Source organism: Somniosus microcephalus, chromosome 26 (assembly GCF_052327205.1).
Source record: "Somniosus microcephalus isolate GS21.2 chromosome 26, FLI_Smic_1.0, whole genome shotgun sequence".
In the NCBI taxonomy this organism is placed as follows: domain Eukaryota; kingdom Metazoa; phylum Chordata; class Chondrichthyes; order Squaliformes; family Somniosidae; genus Somniosus; species Somniosus microcephalus.
In genome coordinates this window covers 32850185-32871349 of record NC_141012.1, presented here as the reverse complement: position 1 = coordinate 32871349, position 21165 = coordinate 32850185, and the positions used below count along the sequence as shown (strand labels likewise).

General features: G+C 46.9%; 1 protein-coding gene across 1 annotated transcript in view; it reads right to left on the bottom strand.

Annotated features, from left to right (window-relative positions):
• The window catches only part of LOC147100389 (lachesin-like), a 50070-nt gene that overhangs the window by 4772 nt on the left and 24133 nt on the right, over positions 1 to 21165 (bottom strand). The window contains exons 3-5 of the mRNA XM_085968234.1: positions 6449 to 6796; positions 4168 to 4518; positions 1097 to 1414 (exon numbers count right to left, since the gene is read on the bottom strand). Coding sequence (XP_085824360.1) covers positions 1097 to 1414; positions 4168 to 4518; positions 6449 to 6796 — 1017 coding nt within the window. The remainder of the gene's footprint in view (positions 1 to 1096; positions 1415 to 4167; positions 4519 to 6448; positions 6797 to 21165) is intronic.

The following is a 21165-nucleotide window of genomic DNA, read 5'->3' as shown; positions in this document are numbered from 1 at the left end:
TATTAATAATGAATTGTTAGTTCATGATTTCATTGCCTAACTTTCTCTTTGAGGTTATCTCCTTCCGTCAGTAGTGTACTGGCCCTCTGAAGGGTGGTAATCCTCTAGTCATGGATGGTAAATCACCAGATTTTTTTTGATGGGGAGTGAAGGTGAAGGAGTTAAGGAGTCATCTGATCCTTTTCTTAGATATTATGAGGGAAACATTCGGTATCGCCCCATTTGGGGCGCCATTATCGGCCGTGCGCAAAGTTTAGCGCCTGGCGCTAATTATCGCCTCCGACAGCAAACTTGGCTTTTATCGCCCCTGGAGGTGATTGGAGCGCTAAATTAGGCGCTTCACACCTGTCTTAAGGCGCAAAGGCCGAGGAGCGAGGCGCTACCTCGGAGCGCTGGCGAAGCAAGGAAGGGCAAGTCAAAATAAACCTGCAAAGTGCTGCTCAGTACTCAAAACTCCTTCACACAGCGTTGAATCTCTCCAGAAGTCTCTCTCTCTCTCTGAATGCGTGGTGCAAAAATGTCACCAACAAAAAAAGGCAGGAAGTGGTCGCCTTTAAATAGCGCTCCCCTAGTCCCTTTCTGACAGCATAACGCTCCCCTCAACCTGTCGTTGCTAGCGGCAGGCGGTAAGACAGGGGGCACCACTCAATATCCAGTCCGGGGCGCTAACGGGGCGTTGCACACTCGACTGACGTTACAAAATGCCGGCGCAGGAGATCGTAGTGGTAGTGTTTAGCGCCGCCGCAAAATGTCTAGTTAATTTCGCGAGCGGCGCAAACATCGCCGCGCCCGGGCGCTAGTTGCTTTGTGCCCCATTAGCGCCCTCTTAAGGTGCTAACGGGAGGCGCAAACAACTGAATTTTTCCCCCTATATCTTGCATGGTTTATGGCCTTACTGATCACAGAGTTAATTTTCTTATAGGTCTGTATACTGGAAAATTAAATCATCTTAATTTGAAGTGAAAAGGCATTAGAAAGACAAAAGATGAGTTAATGTTTTAACTTTATAATAAATTAATCTTGTTTCAGTTTGTTCTACACTAAGAATTCATAATGAAGAAACATTCCCTTTTGCAGGTAGCATCATTGCACTTACTTTTCCAACCAGATGTTATGTATATTCCTACAGCAAGTTCTTTAAAGCCATATTTATTTTCTGCTCTGCAAATATACTCTCCATTGTCTGAATCATCAACACTCCTTTTCTTCAAGCCAGAACTGTTTACTCCAGCATCCAATTGTATGCTTTGCCCCAATAATTTCTTTTGCCAGATAACTGTGGGTTTTGGGTTACTGTACGCTGTACATTTTAGTTCAAGGAATGACTGGGGCGTAACATGGATGCTGCCTTGGAGCAGTGGTTGAAGCTGATCTGAATCAGAGGTCCTGTAACGTATGATGGGCTGTGGACCATCTGGATCAGAACAATGGAAATGAAAAGTAATTAGTCATATAGGCAGCTTCGATAAAGCCTTGTAGAATTGTGTACATCTTTTCAGAGAACAGACAAAGCTGACTGGAAATTGAAACATCAATTGTAGGTATGTCCTTTATGTATAAATATATGTATTGTGCATTACAATATTGATCCAAGGGCACAAAACTGTAACAGAAAAGGACTGGGGTAACTGTTCTTCTTGATTACACTTATGAAAGGACTAATTGTTAAAATGGAATTCTATTTACATTTATTAAATGTGTATTCCTAACCAAAAGACAGGCAGACAAACCACTCCCAAGTTGACACCACTCGCAAACCAGTCTCTGTAATGTGCAAGAATAACACAGATTGACTTACCCTCCAATTTCCCCTCCCTTCCTTCTTGTGGTGATATCTCTCCTTACCATCATGTTGTGATCAGGAACATGTGAAGCCATACATGGAGAACTACATTCTACCACACTGACACAGCAAATCGGTCTGACAAGAATTTTTATGAATAGGAAAAAGCCCAACTGACCAGGCCCATTTTAGTAGATGGGCATCACCTTCTCAAGATTTCCCTCAATCTCTGTGTCTTCAGAAATACATCTAATAGGTTCTTGAGATCATTTATATTATAATTCAGAAGTCTTTCCTTGTATTTTATTTCATGAATTTATACCCCTTGTTTGAAAATGTCCCACTGACTTCCCCTTTTTATTCCTACCTTTCTCATTTTTAATCTGGATCCCTTGGTATTTGAGCCCTTCACCATAGTGAATAGTTTGCACAGATCAGGTTTATTGGCCCAGAAATTAGGTTCGGGGGCTTGCCGCGCGTGCAAGCCCCCGATGTGCACTTACCCGGCGCGCCTGCCGTTCTGCTCCCGGGACGCTTGCAATTCCTGTTTTCAGTTGATTACTCCCGGGCAGCGTCTGATGTCGCGCCACCCAGGAGTGCAGCCAGCACGAAGCTTCGAGTGCGGAGTCTAAGTTAGACACGCCCCTTGAGGTCTCCTTAACATAGGCCACGCCCCCAATTTTTAACACAAGCTGCAAAGCAATTTTACATGCAGAGCAGCATTTTAAATAAATATTTTGTATTTTTATTAATCTTTAGGTAACTTTTATAAAGTTTTAAATACTTTTACATTATTTGGAAGAATGTAAAGTAGTTTTAAACAGAATTAAAGCGTAGTTATTTTGATGAGCCGGCTGGGATCACATGGGCACTGGGCAACCAATGGGAGGTTGCAAAAGTTCATTCATGAGTTTGATAGTAAGAACTGTCAAACTCATGAAAACTCAGGGCACCCAAAACAGCACTTAAACTACAAATAAAAGTTAAAAAAACATCCCACTAAATAAATGAACTATGAATAACTGTAAAAAAAACTATTTTAAACAATTAATCACATTTTTTAAAATAATTTTTTAACAAATCGGGTCTAAAAATACACTTACCTTACTGTAAATTCTTAAAAAATAATAAACCAGTGGAAAAAAAATTCTAAATTGTATTAATCGACCACTTACCTGTAAAACTAAGTACTTACGTCTGGTTGTTTCAAGCGTAAAAACCGTAGGTCTTTACGCACGGGCAACTCTTTACAAAAAAAGGAAATTCAGCGCGCACGCGCTGCCTGATACGTCGCATGCGTTCCGCCTCTTAACCCCTTGGTTCAGAGGACAGGAAATGCCGGTTTTCAGCGCATGCGCTGTGCATCCTGAAATCCGGCACTTCCATCGGGCCCACGCGTGAGTACCCCTTCCGTACTCACGCGCTGGGACCCGAATTACTGGGCCATTATTGAAAATATCATTTCGGCTGTTTTGTAAACTTAAACATAAATTGCTGAAACCTGTTATACAATTAGGACGAAAGGTCATTGACCTAAAACCTTAACTCTGTTTCTCTCTCCACAGATGCTGCCTGACCTGCTGGGTATTTTCAGCATTTTCTGCTTTGATTACCCATTAGGAGTGTCATTTACCAACATGAAATCCATAGACTATAAGCCTACATTGAAATCAACAATTTCTACAGGAAAAGCAGACATCCTCAATGAGCAGTCTACTAGGTTCCAATATATTCATTAAAGAGAAATATATTCTATTGAAAAATACATCACCTTAAGTCCATCTTACATGTTATAAAATTAGATTTCTACACTTTTTGTTTCTTGCTGTCCCTTCCTTGTTCTGTGTTTCCCTTTTTTCCCCAAAAGTGTTTTGGTGAATTTTCCGTTCTCATCAAGGCAAGGAATTTTAGCAAAGAGTGGACCACCTTTTGATTTTAATCAATCACTGTCTGCTTCAAGCACTCCCAAGTCAAGTACAGCACAGCCAGTTTCAGAGTCAAACTCTCCCTACTCTGCCAAACGATGTGCCTTTGCCCCAACTACAGAAGAGCAACCCCATCTGCAGGGCCAGTTTCATTAAGATTGCTCAACTAATGTAAGACTATTACACACACAAAAGACAGAAGGGCTTCATCCCAACCATCTGAGCTGGATTTCAGACCCAGATCACAGAGCCGAAAGGACAGTATGCTAACTTGGACACTCCAAGCTCAGTCTGCCCATTCACATGGACACTGCAGCCTGACATTTCCAAATTACCTTTTAAAGCTTCAGTGAAGCAGTTAGCATCTAGGCCACCTCAGACTTTCATTAGAAGTGTGCTACATAATCAAAAATTAAAAACAAAAGGCCATCAAAAAACATACTAATTTAACATACTTACAATTCACATTTAGGGTTATATTTTTTATTATCCACTCTTTACTTGTCGTATGAAAGACCTGACAAGTACAGATTGTCCCATGGTCTTCTTGCAAGATGGGCTTAAAAATCATTTGACTGGTAACGTTAAATGTGCCATCCGAATTCCTTAAGGTGGGCAGTCTAGTCGTATATCTAATTTTATCATCTGCTTCTGAAGATTGAGCATTGTGAGAAATGTTTTGATCTTGGGGTAGCCATTTAATAGAGATATTCTGAGGATAAAATCCACCAGCGAGGCACTTCACAATAGACTCATGTCCGGCTACTAATTCTTCCTGAGTAATAGAAATTGCTGGAGGAGATGGTGGGACTGTAACATACAATACAAAATAACGTTATGTTGTACTTAAATACTAAAGCAAACCAATGTCAAGCAAGCTTTACAAACTCAATGCATGTAGCAATTCCATTTCATTAAGGGAATTATATTCGGGGTGCAGCATGAATATAATTTGTATCTCATGATTGGTGAAGGTCGCGTAACCCATTGAGTGGCAGAGTCGCATAAAGGGACTTCCCATTAGTGATAAGAATGCTATTTCAGTTATTCGTTTTAATGATTTTGTCTAATCGGTCTAATTTTGCATGAGGCCCAATGTTCTTTTCAATGGGAATTGTGCGATTTCACCTCTTTAGGCCCAAACTCAGTAGATGCATATCAATGTGGACATCACCTCTTCCTGTGCCATGGATCACTGCTATTGTGATAGAGGCGCAGTAAGTATCTATATTCTCTTTATATTGTAGTGATGCTTTTGTGATTTATGTTGCTATTTTAAGATGCCAACAGATAGCCTGAAATTACATAGGATTTGTGGCATAATGCCTCAACATTTTTACTGAATTTTCAAGCAATGAAGGATCTGAAATTATATTAGTTTTGTTTAGAAGATCTTAAGTTAAATTGAATTATTATGTATGATTGGGAAAAAATAAGAATTGGAAATGAAGAACCTAAATTATATGTATATTATATTACAGGTAACACTAATATTATAAGATGCCTAAATGGAGTTATTGCAGTTAAAGCTGGCATTTTCTAAGAAGCTACATATATATTTCCAGTTGTAAAATGTGCAGTCTCCCAGTGAGGTGCAAATATCACTAATGTTAAAAAAACAGTTTAGGAAGTGACCACGCATTCAAGGCCTTTGGCGAGGTCAGGGGGTTGGAGATGGGCCTGTGGTTTGCAAGGACAAAAGGGTCAAAGGGGACAAAGGAGTGGACGAGAGTTTCAGTGCTTTTGGGGGTGAAGTAGGAACATAGACATGTTATGGAGGTGGAGGTAGGTAACCTTGTCAGTAGACTCCATGTGGAGTTTGAATCTTGGCTCTGGGTCAAACAAGACACTGAGGCGGCACTCAATTGGTTACAGCCTAAGCAAGCATTTGGGAAGCGGATTGGGATCACTGGTGGAGGCACAAAGACTGGTGGGAGCCAAAAAGAATGGCTTCAGTCTTGTTGATGCTGGGCTGGAGAAAGTGCTAACCTATCCACAACTTGATGTCAGACAGGCAGTTAATTATCAATTATTATTTTGCTTTCAGTCCCATTTGTAGGGGAGGGGAGTCAAATGATTGGTTCAGTTAAACTGTCTTTTTGGGCCTTTATGGATTCCAAGAATAAAAAGTAATTGGACAGTACAGATGAGGAAGGGCCTAGGCCCAATCCCTGTGCTGAATTAGCCAATGGCAGTTGAGGCTGATATACTGCAGTTGGCTTCAGCATTCCTGGACTATGGAGAAGAAATATGCCTCAGGGATGGCACTGTGGATTACCAATGTTGAATCCCCTCTGCTGAAGCTGTATCTGCAGGCCTGTTTTTAATTGTAATGGAGTAGATCCACATATTATTATACCCATAATTGGCTGAGGCACTGATCAGAATACCTATTGTAGAAAAGTAAATAAGAAAGAATAGAATGAGAAAAGGCCTGTGGCCCACCAAGTTCTTTCCAAATACCAAGTGCCATTTGCCCCATCATGAATTCACTGAATCCTCTAATAAAGCCCCAAAAGGTAAATCACACAGAACTCTAGACTGCATATCCAACCTTACATCCAAGATTAATTATTTTTGACTAATTGAGCTTTCATGGTCCCAGCAGTTCAGAAATGATCATATTGGACACTGTGTTCCATTATCTTTACCTGTACTTATTATATTAAATTATTTACATGCAACAGTAGCTACATATAAAACTATTGTCCATTTATGATAATATATACACCCAATTTACCATCGACATGCAATCGTGTTCCTGGTCCTCTTCTCTCTAATGGCGGGTAGACAGTTGGTATCTTCACCACACAGGTATAATTATAATCAGAGAATTTGAAAGGAACATTTTCAATCTTCAATGATGTAGCACAGTGCTTAAAACCACCCAGCGCAATATCAGAAATGCAGTTATGCTCATTACTTTCATCGGGAGTATCAGCGATACCTGGAGGGCTTCTGTCCCAGTTCGTATGGATCCAATCACTCTCATTTGCAGTGTAATTAAAGGTACAGTTTAACGTGACTGACTTTCCTCGCAGGACGCTGACCAGATGTGGCTGAGTCACCTCCCCAATCACCGGATGACCTATGGAACAAAATGTATCAATTGCTGAATGTAATCTTAGACCCAGTCAGGCTCATCTAAAAATAATGGGGAAGATTTATTACTTATTGTGAAATTGTAAATGTGTATAATTTACATGTTCACAATATTGCTATGAAGAGAGGAAGTTATCCCATAATAAAGAAAATTACAGCAAAAAATCGTCAAACACATTTGGTGAATTTAACAGTGTTTAAATTGCAGAGTTAATCCCCTGCTTTATTAATGTGCATTTAGCTTATATAAGAATAATATGTCGTGTTTATAGTCCAGCAGTATATTGTATTAGGGCTAAAGGGTAGAGCCATTAAGGCAGGAACAGTATCTTCCTGATGTGTTGGGTTGCTTTGAAATAGTGTTGTATGTTGTGCAGAGGAAGAAAGGTACTGCCAGTAAATGTGTTCCAGATGCAGTCAGTTCCAGGGTTCAGGGCAAGAGCTGTTCCACTAGTTTGGGCAGAATGGGGGAGTTAAGCTGATCCATCTCTTGTAATTGGAGAATCCCTTGTAGGGGTGTAGCAATAGATACAAAAACTCCTACCGTAAGTTTGTAGGCAGGAGAACTTGTCTACTGTGCTCGTCCTACACACACAAGTTTGTGAGGGCCCGATGGCTCAGTTTGATGACAGAGAAACGTTTTCACCATTTCCCTCAGTTATGTGGGTGAGTTGTATTCCCATCTATAGCCAGACATTGTCTGGGATGAAAATACTTGTGTGGTTGTTTGTTTGGTTGTTTCAAGAAAATATATCGACTAATATTGTTCTCTTTACACCATCTTAAATTCTGAACCTGGTGACGCTAGTCCTAAGTGTATATCTTAATAAATAGACCTCCTCTCATTAAAAATTTCCTTCCCTCACTCTCATAAGGCATCTATTTGTTTGTTGGTTGGTTCCAGGGTTATTGTCTCCACAACTCTGCCTTGAAATCCATTGGTCACTCTTTGTGTGAAGAAACTGTAGCTTATACATGGAGGCCATCTCTAGGGTTTGAAATAGTAGCCTACAACATGTTTTATTAAATACTTGTAGCTGGAAGTCACTACAGCTGTTAACTCATAAACTTTAAGAGTTATGTAGCAATTTTAAGAATTGTGCATCAATCTATGGGGGTGAAATTGGGTGCTTTGCGCCTCCTGTTAGCACCCTTGAGGGGGCACAAATGGCTTTGCAACCGGACGCAGCGCTGACATCAACTCCCGCCATATTCGGTGGGAGTTTTGCGGCGGCACTACAGCGTTGTGCCCCGATCCCCTTTGCCCAGAAATTGTGACATCATCGCCGCGCACATCGCCCCGGACCCGAAATGGACTTCTGCCCCCCTGCAGCAGCGCCAGGCAAAAACACCGACAGCTGCAAGAGGCGTGCATCATTCGGCCAGCCGCTTCGGGGGCGATGATTAAAGGCGAGGTGGCCGAGGTAAGTAAAAAAAAACTTACCTTTCTTGTTCCAGTTTTTTTGGTGGGTTTCTGCCCGCGATCGATCAGCCCGGCACTCTGCTTGTGTGCTGGGCTCATCGCGCGAGATCGCGGCTGCCTTGGTGGTCCAGGCAGGTCATTTTTCTATTGCAGAGCCTGCAGCGATGGCCCTTCCCTTTAAGGGAGGGAAGGAGCCTTTGAATGCGGCGGCGCTGCCCGGCCCAGTGTGCAGCGCGGCTGAAGTCTCCGCCCCGCCTGCTGCTGATTGCGCTCCAAGAAGGAAGTGGAGCGGTTTAGCGGTTTAGCAAAACCAAATTTTTTTAAAGTTTGGAAACATTAGCGCCTGGCACTAATTTTCCAAACTTTTAAAATTTAGCGCCCCAAACGGGGCTATAATGAATTTCTCCCCCATATTTTCATTTAAATTGTAGCACTAATGATGGATTGAGGCACTGATCAGTACATGTCGATAAATTTTTGTTTGGTAAGGGTATAAAGAGACATGGAGCAAAGGCAAGTAAATGGAGTAGTGTTGCAGATCAGTCATGATCTAATAGAATGACTGTACAGGCTCGAGGAGCTGAATGGCCTACTCTTGTTCCCAAGTATAATTATACTGCCACTTTCACATCAATGGGGAAATGGTTTCAGGGCGTAACAACACAAAAGTGGACGTATAACTTGGTTTGGATCAGCATCCGACTCCCCAACACACTAAAGTAAGAATTGAAACACTGTGCAGTAGGTAGTCACAGTTTGTTTGGCGCTTACATGAGTTGCAGTATAACTCCAGCCCAGTGCAAAGTCAGATTTTGAAAGTACCCAGGCCTTTCATTGAATCTCCTGGGAACTTCAGAAACAGCTTTTTAAAATCTTGTTAATGGCTTGAGAATGTTCACCACCCTGCCCGTGCTCTCATAATGTTAAAAATGAATCATCCGTGAACAGAGCTCTGTGCAAGCATACACGCACACAGTTCGGCTGTAGTGAATTTACAGTGTGAGGTGCAGTCAGCAGTGTATCGCAGATCTGCTGGCTGACCATCACACTCTATAGATACGGTCTGAGTGCTACCTGTGGTATTCCAGCACCCTTTGATGTTAATGATCAAAACAATTGTATAATTATAAATCTCTAAGCATGTCCTCTTCTGTCTACAGTCAGAAAGGGCATTGATTATCATCACAAAATCAAAATCAAATCAAAATCAAATCAACTTTTATTGTCATTGTTAGTGCACAAGTGCAGTACAACGAAATGTAGGCTTGCGGCTCCCGAGAGTGTACATTTGGATTAAGACATTTAAACATTCAACATACATTTGGCTTGTAGTATATTAACATTAACATAACCATAATAAAGTGCATTGGCAGATGTGCAGGCTTTAGAGTTTATTTGTGGAGTTCAGTAGGATGACAGCCCTGGGAAAGAAGCTGTTCCTAAATCTGGTCGTTCGGGTGCGAATGCATCTGTAGCGTCTCCCAGATGGCAGGAGGGCGAACAGACTGTGGCTGGGGTGGGTAGGGTCTTTGATAATGGACCGTGACCTCCGTAGACAGCGTTTCTGGTATATGTGCTCTATGGTCGGTGGCCGGGTGCCGGTAATGCGTTGGGCAGTTTTGACTACCCGCTGCAGGGCTTTCCGGTCATAGTAGCTACAGCTGCCATACCATACTGTGATACAGTTTGTCAGGATGCTCTCTATAGTGCAGCGGTAAAAGTTAGAGAGGATCAGGGGTGACAGGTTACATCCCTTCAGCCTCCTTAGGAAATATAGGCGCTGCTGGGCCTTCTTCACCAGAGAGGAGGTGTTGAGGGACCAGGAGAGGTCTTCCGTGATGTGGACTCCGAGGAACTTAAAGCTGTCCACCCTTTCCACCACAGCCCCATTGATGTGGATGGGGGTGTGACTTCCGCCTTTGGACTTCCTGAAGTTCACAATGATTTCTTTGGTTTTCTTGATGTTAAGGGCCAGGTTGTTATTGGCGCACCACTTCACGAGATGCTGGACCTCCTCCCTGTAGGCTGACTCATCGTTGTTGGTGATCTGGCCTACTACCGTGGTGTCATCCGCAAACTTGATGACGGTGTTGGAACCATTAACAGCCACACAGTCGTGGGTGAAGAGGGAGTAGAGGAGGGGGCTCAGCACACATCCTTGTGGGGCCCCCGTGTTCAGGGTCGGGGGGGGGAAGGTGTGGTTACCTAATTTGACAGACTGGGGTCTGTTTGTTAGGAAGTCCAGGGTCCAGTTGCAGAGGGAAGTGTTCAGGCCAAGAGTTTGGTGGCCAGCTTGTTGAATGCTGAGCTGTAGTCTATGAACAGCATTCTGATGTAGGTCTCCTTACCATCTAGGTGATTCAGTGCCGAGTGCAGAGCAGTTGTGATTGCATCCTCCGTTGATCTGTTTGCACGATAGGCAAACTGGTGTTGGTCAAGAGAGGCAGGAACACTGGCTTTGATGTGGGCTAAGACCAGTCTCTCGAAACACTTCATTATGATGGGTGTGAGTGCGACAGGTCGATAGTCGTTCAGGCACGTCACAGCCGTTTGTTTTGGCACAGGAATAATGGTAGCGGTCTTGAAGCATGTATGGACTACTGCCTGGGCCAATGACAGATTGAAGATGGCGATGAAGACATCAGCCAGCTGATCAGCACATTCCTTGAGTACCCGTCCAGGGATGCTATCCGGTCCAGCAGCCTTTCGTGTGTTCACTCCGCGTAGAACACCCCTTATGTTGGAGGTCGACAGAGAGAGCACCTGGTCTTCCGGGGGTGGCAAGGCCTTGGTAGCCGGCTCCCTGTTGTCCCTGTCGAAGCGAGCGTAGAAGTTGTTAAGCTCCTCCGGAAGGGAGGCATCGCTAACCGGGGGGCTGGTGTTTTTGCCCTTGTAGTCAGTGATGGACTGGATGCCTTGCCACATGCGCCGGGGGTCCGAGTTGTTGCGGAAGTGATCCTCTATCCACAGTGTCTGTTTCCTTTTGGCAGTCCTGATACCCTTTTTTAGGTTGGTCCTAGCTGCACTGTAAGCCGCCGCGTCGCCAGATTTAAATGTTGCATCGCGTGCTTTCAACAGTGAGCGGACCTCTCCGTTCATCCAGGGTTTCTGGTTGGGGTATGTCCTGATATTTTTATGGGTCGTGACGACCTCAACGCAGCTGTTGATGTAGAATAGCACTGTGGATGCGTATTCCTCGATGTCATTATGGGCAAACATGCCCCAATCAGTGCGTTCGAAGCAGCCCTGAAGCTCCGATACTGCCCCCTCTGGCCATACTTTCACTGCTCTCACTGATGTTCTCCCTCTTTTGATGAGCGGTTTGTATGCCGGGGCTAGAAACAGGGAGAGGTGGTCAGACTTCCCAAGGTGGGGGCACGGAATGGCCTTATAAGCGTCTACAATGCTCGTGTAGACTTGATCCAGTGTGTTCTCCCCTCTTGTGGGGCAGGAGACATTCTGGTGGAATTTCGGTAGTACAGTTTTTAGGTTTATGTGATTGAAGTCCCCCGCGACGATAAAAGCTCCGTCTGGGTGCGCAGTTTGTTGTTCGCTGATGGCCCTGTAGAGGTCCTTCAGTGCTAGTTTGGCATTAGCGTGTGGTGGGATGTAGACCGCAGTGATGATAACAGCCATGAATTCCCGAGGCAGGTAGAAGGGTCTGCACCTTACCATGAGGAATTCCAAATCAGCCGAGCAGGATCTATCAATTATATCAGTGTTAGTGCACCAGGCATTGTTAGTGTAAATGCACAAACCGCCTCCCTTGCTCTTACCGGAGTCTGCAGTTCTGTCGGCGCGGAAGACCGTGCGTCCTTTTAGTTGGATGGTGGCGTCAGGGATGCCGTTGTTCAGCCAGATCTCTGTGAAGATCATTGCGCAGCATTCCTTTGTCCTTTTCTTTGTGGAGAGATCCAGTTTGATCTCATCCATTTTGTTCTCCAGTGACCTGACGTTGGCCAGGAAAATACTTACCACACATTGTATGTATAATGAGAGTCTTGGAAATAAACTGTGTCAATCTTCAGCAAGCCAACAATTGCTGCTAAGACCACCTGATTCAAGGTCAGAAACGCAGGTCATGCTATTCCCCTTTAAAATAGATTGATGCGTAATTGTCAAAGTGAAGCCCCTGTACCAGGCTGTGTGGATCCAGTCAGCATAATTAAATATACAGTTCAATGTGACAAACTGAACACTCAAGGACACTGACTAGATGCTGCAGAGTCAGCTCCCCAACAACCAGGACACCTGATGGGATAAAATGTCTCATCTGCTGAACATAATCTGAGACCTGATTGCACATTTTTACCTGTAATATTGGCCCAGAAATTCGGGTCTCCACGGGTGAGTACGCACGGGGTACTCACCCGTAAGCCCAATGGAAGTGCCAGTTTCCTGCATGCACTGCGCATGCACGGGAAACCGGCACTTCTGTTCCCCTGGAAGCAGGGGTTCAGAGGTCGAACGCGTGCGCAGGGGAGGCTGCGCGTGCGCATCGAACTTCGTTTTTTTTCACAGGTTTTCCCGGGAGAGTAAGCCTGCAGAATTTAGAAATGTAAAAGGCAGGCATAAGGCCTGCTTTTTACAAGGTAAGTGGTGAATTAATTAAAATTAAAACATTTTTTCCGCAGGTTTATTATTTTTAAATACTTTAAAGCAAGGTAAGGTTATTTTTAGCCCCGTTAGAAAGTAAACTTATTTTTTTCAAAAATTTAAATTATTGTTTAAAATAGTTATTTCATTTAATTTATAGTTCATTTAAAAAAATGTGATTTAAAAAAAAAACTTTATTTGAAGATTTAGTGATGTTTTGTAAGAAGAAGGGGCCGTAGTATTTATAAGTCTTGACCACACTTCCTGTCAGACTTATGAATGGAGCATTCCCTGCTCCGATTGGCTCCCCATGGCCCACGTGATCCCAGGGGACGCATCGAACTAACTGCGCCCCTGGGATACGCAAGCACTGCGTGCCGGCAGTTGGACCAGGCCCCGGATCGGAATTCCACGGGGCCCACAGCTCAACGGCTGGCACGCAAGGTAAGTGCAGGTCGGGGGCTTGCACCCGCGGGAAGCCCCCGATCCGAATTTCTGGGCCAATGAAAATCACAATGACAACATTTAAAAAAAAACAAGGAACATCATGAACACAGAGGGGGGAATTTTAACCTGGAGGAGCGCGTGGATTTGGAGGCAGGTGGGGGGTTAAAACCAGCAAAAATGCGAGCACGTCGGGAAGCTGGCTCTAACCCGTCAACTTCTGCATTTCACTCGCGCGTGTTAGGCTGCTTGTGCGCAAGACCCTCGGGAGAAGAGGGTTGCCTATTAACATGAACTTGGAGTGTCTTAAACTACAAGGCTACGGACCAAGAGCTGGAAAGTGGGATTAGGCTGGAGAGCCCTTTTTCGGCTGGTGTGGACACAATGGGCTGAATGGCCTCCTTCTGTGGAGTAAATTTCTATGAATTCTATGATATGGTAGTCGCTCAATTGGAGCGATATTTCAACACAGTTTTAAATTTAGCATTGCATCCATGGGTTTCCCGGGCTTCCTGAAACTCAGCATTGAAAGCAAGGCGAGAACACAATAGCAATTGAAGGGGCTGATTAAAACTCATGGAAATACTGCAATAAATAAACAGTACTCACAGCTGCTTTCTTACTTACTAATGGGAAAGGGTTTGTTCATAGTGCTTTTGTTGAGAGTGAACTTTCTACACTTTGGAGGTTTTCCGAATCACAGCAGGGAGGCGCCTTGGCTGCTTTAGATTGGACCTCGGACAAGGAGCAATATGACCAGCACCAGCAGCAGCCTGCTGTTGAGAGACCTGCAGCTGGACAGCGGAGAGGGGGAGCAGCGGAGAGGGGGAGCAGCAGAGAAGGGGAGCAGCAGAGAAGGGGAGCAGCAGAGAAGGGGAGCAGCAGAGAGGGGGAGCAGCAGCGAGGGGGAGCAGCAGAGAGGGGGAGCAGCAGAGAAGGGGAGCAGCAGAGAGGGGGAGCAGTAGAGAGGGGGAGCAGCAGAGAGGGGGAGCAGCAGAGAGGGGGAGCAGCAGAGAGGGGGAGCAGCAGCGAGGGGGAGCAGCAGCGAGGGGGAGCAGCAGAGAGGGGGAGCAGCAGAGAGGGGGAGCAGCAGAGAGGGGGAGCAGCAGAGGGGTGCAGCTCGCAGGAGGCACTACCCGCGATGCAGGGTTCACAGGCAGAGGTTGAGTTTCTTGAAATGTCGGAACACCAGTGCTTCAGGAGGCTCAGGTTGTTGCGTCAGATGATGGCAGATGTCTGCAACCTCCTAGAAGAAGACCTGCTCCCTGCTGGAGCTGGAGGCCAGACATTACCAGTAGCTGTGAAAGTGACCATCGCCTTCAAAATTTTTGACTCCGAATCCTTAAATGTGAGTCCTATGATTGTCTTATGAAGAAAGGTTGAGCAGGTTGGGCCTATACTCATTGGCGTTTAGAAGAATGAGAGGGGATCAAAATTCTGAAGGGGCTTGACAGCGTAGATGCAGAGAGGATGTTTCCCCTCGTGGGGGAATCTAGAACTGGGGGGGCATAGTTTCAGAATAAAATGGAAATGAGGAGGAATTTCTTTTCTCGGAGGGTCGTGAATCTTTGGAATTCTCTTCCCCAGAGAGCTGTGGAGGTTGGGTCATTGAATATATTTAAGGTGGAGATAGACAGATTATTGAATGGTAAGGGAATCAAGGGTAATGGGGTGCGGGCAGGGAAGTGGAGTTGAGGCCACGATCAGATCAGCCATGATCTTATTGAATGGCGGAGCAGGCTCGAGGGGCCAAATGACCTACTCCTGCTCCTATGTCTTAAGTTCTTATGTTCTTATGGTGGATGGATAGATGGGGATGTGAGGAAGTGCATAGAAAGAGAAAGATGGGTGTGCATGCAAGGTAAGTGGGTGTGAGGAGTGATGTGATGGAGTAGGCTTGACAAGGCAGAGTGAGGGGGTGGGTGGTTCACAGCAGGATGTCGGTGAATGTGCAACTGTACTCACCCTTTCTGATCTGGTTAGGTCATGAAAGCACTTCCTGCACTGAATCCAGGAGCGTGGCACTATGCTCCTGCTGCTGACCGCCTTGGCCATCTCCAGCCACACCACCTTTGTGACAGCAGCAGGTTTCTTTCTCCCATTGCTGGGGAAGAGCATCTCTCTCCGGCTCCCCACAGCCTCCACCGGTACATCATGGGAGGGGTCATTGAAGCGGGCGCAGCCTTGGAGCGTCCGGAATCCATTGTCACACCTTGTCTTCTCTTGTTTCCAACTGCAACGCCTCCAAATTCCATCTTTGGATTGGCCCGCTAAATACTGGAGTCGAGCTTTTGTCATTCGGCTCCTCAGCACGCCCGCTGCCGTGCATTCGACGCCAAACCCGGAAGTAAAATGATAATGAGTTGGCTGTGTTAAAGTGCCACTGGCAGACCCGCCGAACGTACTTCCAGGTTTCTCACGCGATATCGGGCCCCCCCCCTCCCCTCCCCTCCAAGCTCCCAATGCGCCCGAATGTTTGCGTGAATTTTACAGTATATAATCTCAGTTCACAAACTAAATCATTGTTAAAGCACAATATGTTAGAAAAGAAAAGAAAGACTTGCATTTATACATGACCACCGGACGTCTCAAAGCACTTTACAGTCAATATACTAATTGAAGTAGGAAACATGGTGATGTGCCTCAATAAATCCGAGACTCGATGTTAGCGAAACAAAACAAGGCTTTTATTGACTTAGAAGGTAACACACAGAGGAGAATGTATCTTCCATCCAGAGGTCTGCCGTACTGGATGTGCTGCAGGCTGGGCCAGCTTACATAGGAGCCAGGTATGGGCGGAGCCCTACACACAGTACAATACAGTGGGAATGAAACTGAAACCAACCACAGTCACAGGCAGAGAAATACTGATGAGTGATGAATGGAATATTTCATCACATTCACCCCTTCTATAGATTTAGTCTGTTCGGGGGTTTGATAGTCCTCTGCAACCGACGTGGCTGTTGTGGTGCCGCGGGTGTCGGCTGGGTGCCCCCGGTGGCCTCCTGGGTCTCTGCCGGGGGTGCCGCCAGGGTTGTTGAAGGGGTAGTTGGTGGGGGTGCCGTTGGTCGATGTTCTTCCGGGGGTGATGAAAGAGTAGTGGGTGGGTATCCTCCGGACTCAAAGGAAAACAGTAAACAACACATGCAGGGCGGAACTAGGCCAATACCCATTAATAATCACTATCCAAAAAAGAGCCACCAAATTTTGGAATCACCTACAAATGAGCAACCCCCAATGCTATCACTGCGACGCCCTGAAATGCCAAGAGCTGACCATAAAGAAGAATACCCTCAGTCAACTAGTCCTGGGACTCAATAAAGTAACTAATAACAATACTAACAATAACCAGTCCCAGGACAGTGACAGGGTAACACAAAGAATTCGACCCAACACAATCGTCGCTAAGCAAAAGGAAAAATATCTGTCATATTGGGCAGAAACAACAAAAACCCAAAGCAAACTCATTTGCTACTTGGCCCTAAACAGACAATACAACATAGCTGATTACCTGACCATGGTAAAGGATAACAAACTGAGAAGAACCTTGACAAGGTACAGACTTAGCGAACATAGCCTAGCGATCGAAAAAGGCAGACACAGGCAGACCAGGCTGCCAAGAGAAGACAGGATATGCTCTCACTGCAGTCAGGGAGTAGTTGAGACAGAGATGCACTTCCTCACAGCCTGTGGAAAATATCAGGGCATCAGAGAGAATTTCTACCAAAAATTCTCACAAATATGCCCTGAATTCAGAAATCTGACTGACAACCAAAAACTCCCATTCCTACTGGGGGAGGAGAGAAGCTGTGTAACACTGGCGGCACACTATGTTACAGCTTGCCATGAACAGAGGGACAACCAGTAAACTAAGACAAGAGTATATATTAACAAGGCGAATGTATCTTTATAAACTCAGGGATATACCTGTTTATACACTGTATGAATGGAACCGCGTTTATGTGTTCAACCATAAATGTATTTTGATGCTTTGGCAACATAAGATGTACCTTATCATGCCAATAAAGCGATTTGTATTGTATTGTATTGGGTAAGAGTTGCTGTGGTCATTGTTGCTGCTGTTGTCGTGGTTGTTGTCGTTACCGGCTGGGGCGACGTCTTTTATGGACACGGTGTCCTCCCTTCCGTCGGCGTGCCGGACATACGCGTATTGGGGGTTGGCGTGGAGTAGGTGCACTGACTCCACGAGAGGGTCCGTCTTGTGGCCCCTCACATGCCTTCGCACGAATACCGGACCTGGGGTGGAGAGCCATGACGGCATGGATACGCCTGAGGTGGATTTCCGGGGAAAGACAAACATTCGCTCGTGAGGCGTGGCATTAGTGGCAGTACACAATAGCGACCGTATCGAATGGAGCACATCTGGGAGGACTTCCTGCCAGCGGGAGATAGGGAGGCCTTTGGTCCTTAGAGCTAGAGTGACTGCTTTCCATACTGTCCCGTTCTCTTGCTCCACTTGACCGTTACCCCGGGGGTTGTAGCTGGTGGTACGGCTCGTGGCGATCCCCCTGGACAGCATGTACTGGCGTAGCTCTTCACTCATGAAGGACGCCCCCCTATCCGTATGGATGTAGCTCGGCATACCGAACAGGCAGAACAGGCTGTTGAGGCATTTAATGACCGTGGCGCTGGTCATGTCTGGGCAGGGGAAGGCGAATGGGAAACGAGAGTATTCGTCCACAATGTTCAGGAAGTAAACATTGCGGTCGACGGACGGGAGGGGGCCCTTGAAATCTAAGCTGAGTCGCTCAAAGGGCCGTGTAGCTTTGATTAAGTGGGCTCTATCTGGGCGGTAGAACCGAGGCTTGCACTCAGCGCAAGTGCGACAGTTCCTGGTCAGGGACCGAACTTCCTCAATCGAGTAGGGTAAGTTGCGGGACTTTATGAAGTGGAACAGCCACGTGACCCCTGGGTGGCAGAGGTCATTGTGGAGGGTCTGTAGCCGATCCCCGATGGCGCTGGCACACATCCCTCGTGAGAGGGCGTCGGGGGATTCGTTAAGGGCCCCTGGCCGGTAAATGATGTCATAATCGAAGGTGGAGAGCTCGATCCGCCACCTAAGAATCTTATCATTTTTAATCTTCCCCCTCTGTTTATTATTGAACATAAACGCTACCGACCGCTGGTCGGTAAGTAGGGTGAAGCGTTTGCTGGCTAGGTAGTAGCGCCAGTGGCGCACTGCCTCCACGATGGCTTGGGCCTCCTTTTCTACGGAGGAGTGTCTGATCTCGGGCCCTTGGAGGGTCCTCGAGAAGAAAGCTACGGGCCGCCCCGCCTGGTTGAGGGTGGCCGCCAAGGCAAAGTCAGACGCATCACTTTCCACTTGAAAGGGAGTGTTCTCGTCCACTGCCTGTAGCGTGGCCCGCTCAATATCCTGCTTAATGCTTTTGAAGGCCATGGGCCTCAGCAGAGAGCGGAAAAGAGGATGCTTTCAAGAGGGGGCGGGCTTTGTCGGAGTAGTTGGGGACCCATTGGGAATAATAAGAAAATAACCCCAGGCACCTTTTCAGGGCTTTGGGAGTGTTGGGCAGGGGCAGCTCCCGTAGGGGGCGCAATCGGTCGGGGTCTGGTCCGATTTCCCCATTCTCCACCACGCTGCCTAGTATGCAGAGGCGCGTGGTGTTGTAAACGCACTTGTCCTCGTTGTAGGTGAGGTTGAGTTTTTGTGCGGTTTTCAGGAACCTCTCGAGGTTCGAGTCGTGATCCTGCTGGTTGTGACCGCAGATGGTGACGTTGTCGAGGTAGGGGAAGGTTGCCTGCAAGTGGTGGTCATCGACCATGCGGTCCATCTCCCTCTGGAAGACAGAGACCCCATTCGTCACCCCAAAGGGGACTCTGAGGAATTGGTAGAGGTGTCCGTTCGCCTCGAAGGCGGTGTACGGGCGGTCCTCTGGTCTGATAGGGAGCTGGTGGTACGCTGACTTGAGGTCGATGGTGGAGAACACCCGGTATTGGGCGATTTGGTTCACCATTTCTGATATGCGGGGTAGCGGGTAGGCGTCTAGTTGGGTGTACCTGTTGATCGTTTGGCTATAGTCGATCACCATCCATTTCTTCTCGCTACCCCTTACCACCACCACTTGGGCGCGCCACGGGCTATTGCTGCGTTCAATAATGCGCTCTTTCAGGAGCCTGTCTACCTCGGTCGCGATAAACCGCCTGTCCTCCCAGCTGTACCTCCTGCTTTTGGCCGCTATTGGCCGGCAGTTAGGGGTAAGGTTCGCGAATAGCGAAGGCGGCTTTACCTTCAGGGTAGCCAGACCGCACACTGTGAGGGGCGGCTGGGACCCACCGTAATTGAGCGTGATGCTTTGGTGGTAGCACTGGAAATCCAGGCCCAAGATCACGCTCGCACATAGATTCTTCATGATTAATACTTTAAAATTATCGTATACAGTTCCGTTAATGGACAATTGTACCATGCAGTAACCCATAATGGCCGATGTCTGGGTTTTATCAGCCATAGAGATGGTACCCCGAGTAGGGACCACCTTTAGGGAGAGTTGTTGTACCAGTTCAGGGTGGATAAAACTCTCCGTGCTTCCACTGTCAATTAAACATTTAACCCTGCACCCGTTTACCTCGATGTCCACCATTGATTTGGATAGCGGGTGCGGCCTGGTCTGGTCCACTGTGACCGATGCCACTGTAGGGCCCTGATCGAGACAAGATGGCGTGCACGCTGTCTGCTCACAAGATGGCGGACCCCACGAGGTCGGGCAAGATGGCGTCCAAGATGGCCGCTCCCACGGCGCACACGCGGCGGTGGCGGGTTTTCCGGCGGGGTTCCCTCTGCACACCTTCCCGAAGTGCCCCTTCTTACCACACTTAAAGCAGGTGGTGCCTTTCGCCGGGCACAGGTTTCTGGTGTGCTTCGGCTGCCCGCAGAAGTAGCAGTTGGGTCCCCGATGCGTCGCGGCTGTCGTAGGGCTTCTGGGGGGAGAGCGGGGCCCCGACGGTGTCGGGCTGCCGGGCGGGGAAGATGCCTTCCAAGATGGCGGCGCCCTTGGTGCACACGTGGCGGCGTGGACGGTGCGGGCTGAAGAGTAGGCGTCCGAGTTTCTCTGGGCCACATCCAGGGATCGTGCTGTGTCCGCAGCCTGTTTCAGGTCCAATCCCGTTTTTTCCAGCAGTCTCTGCCGGATGTAAGTGGAGCTGAGGCCTGTGATAAAGGCATCGCGAACAAGCTCGTCAGTGTACACTGCGGCTTTTACATCTTGGCACTTGCAGTCTTTGCCAAGCGTTTTCAGGGTGCCTAGGAACTCCTCCACCGATTCCCCATGTCGCTGTGCGCGAGTAGCGAGCAGATGCCTAGCATACACCTCATTCGTAGGCTGCTGGTAATGCGCCTTTAAGATGTCGCAGGCGGCCGGGTACGTGTCGGCGTCTTGGATGAGGGGGTAAACCCGGTGGCTTACCCAATTCTGCAGAATTCCGAGTTTCATACTCGCAACGTCCGTAGCGTCTTTGACGGCTGCGGAATTGTCCAGGAAGAATTCCATACACATAAACCAGTGTCCGAAGCGTGCCGATGCGTCCGAAGCATGCTGGTCCAAATCCGAACGTTCGGGTTTCAAGAGTTGATCCATTGTGTTGAAAATTAAGTCAATAAAATTGATGTGCCTCAATAAACCCGAGACTCGATGTTAGCGAAACAAAACAAGGCTTTTATTGACTTAGAAGGTAACACACAGAGGAGAATGTATCTTCCATCCAGAGGTCTGCCGTACTGGATGTGCTGCAGGCTGGGCCAGCTTACATAGGAGCCAGGTATGGGCGGAGCCCTACACACAGTACAACACAATGGAAATGAAACTGAAACCAACCACAGTCACAGGAATACTGGTGAGTGATGAATGGAATATTTCATC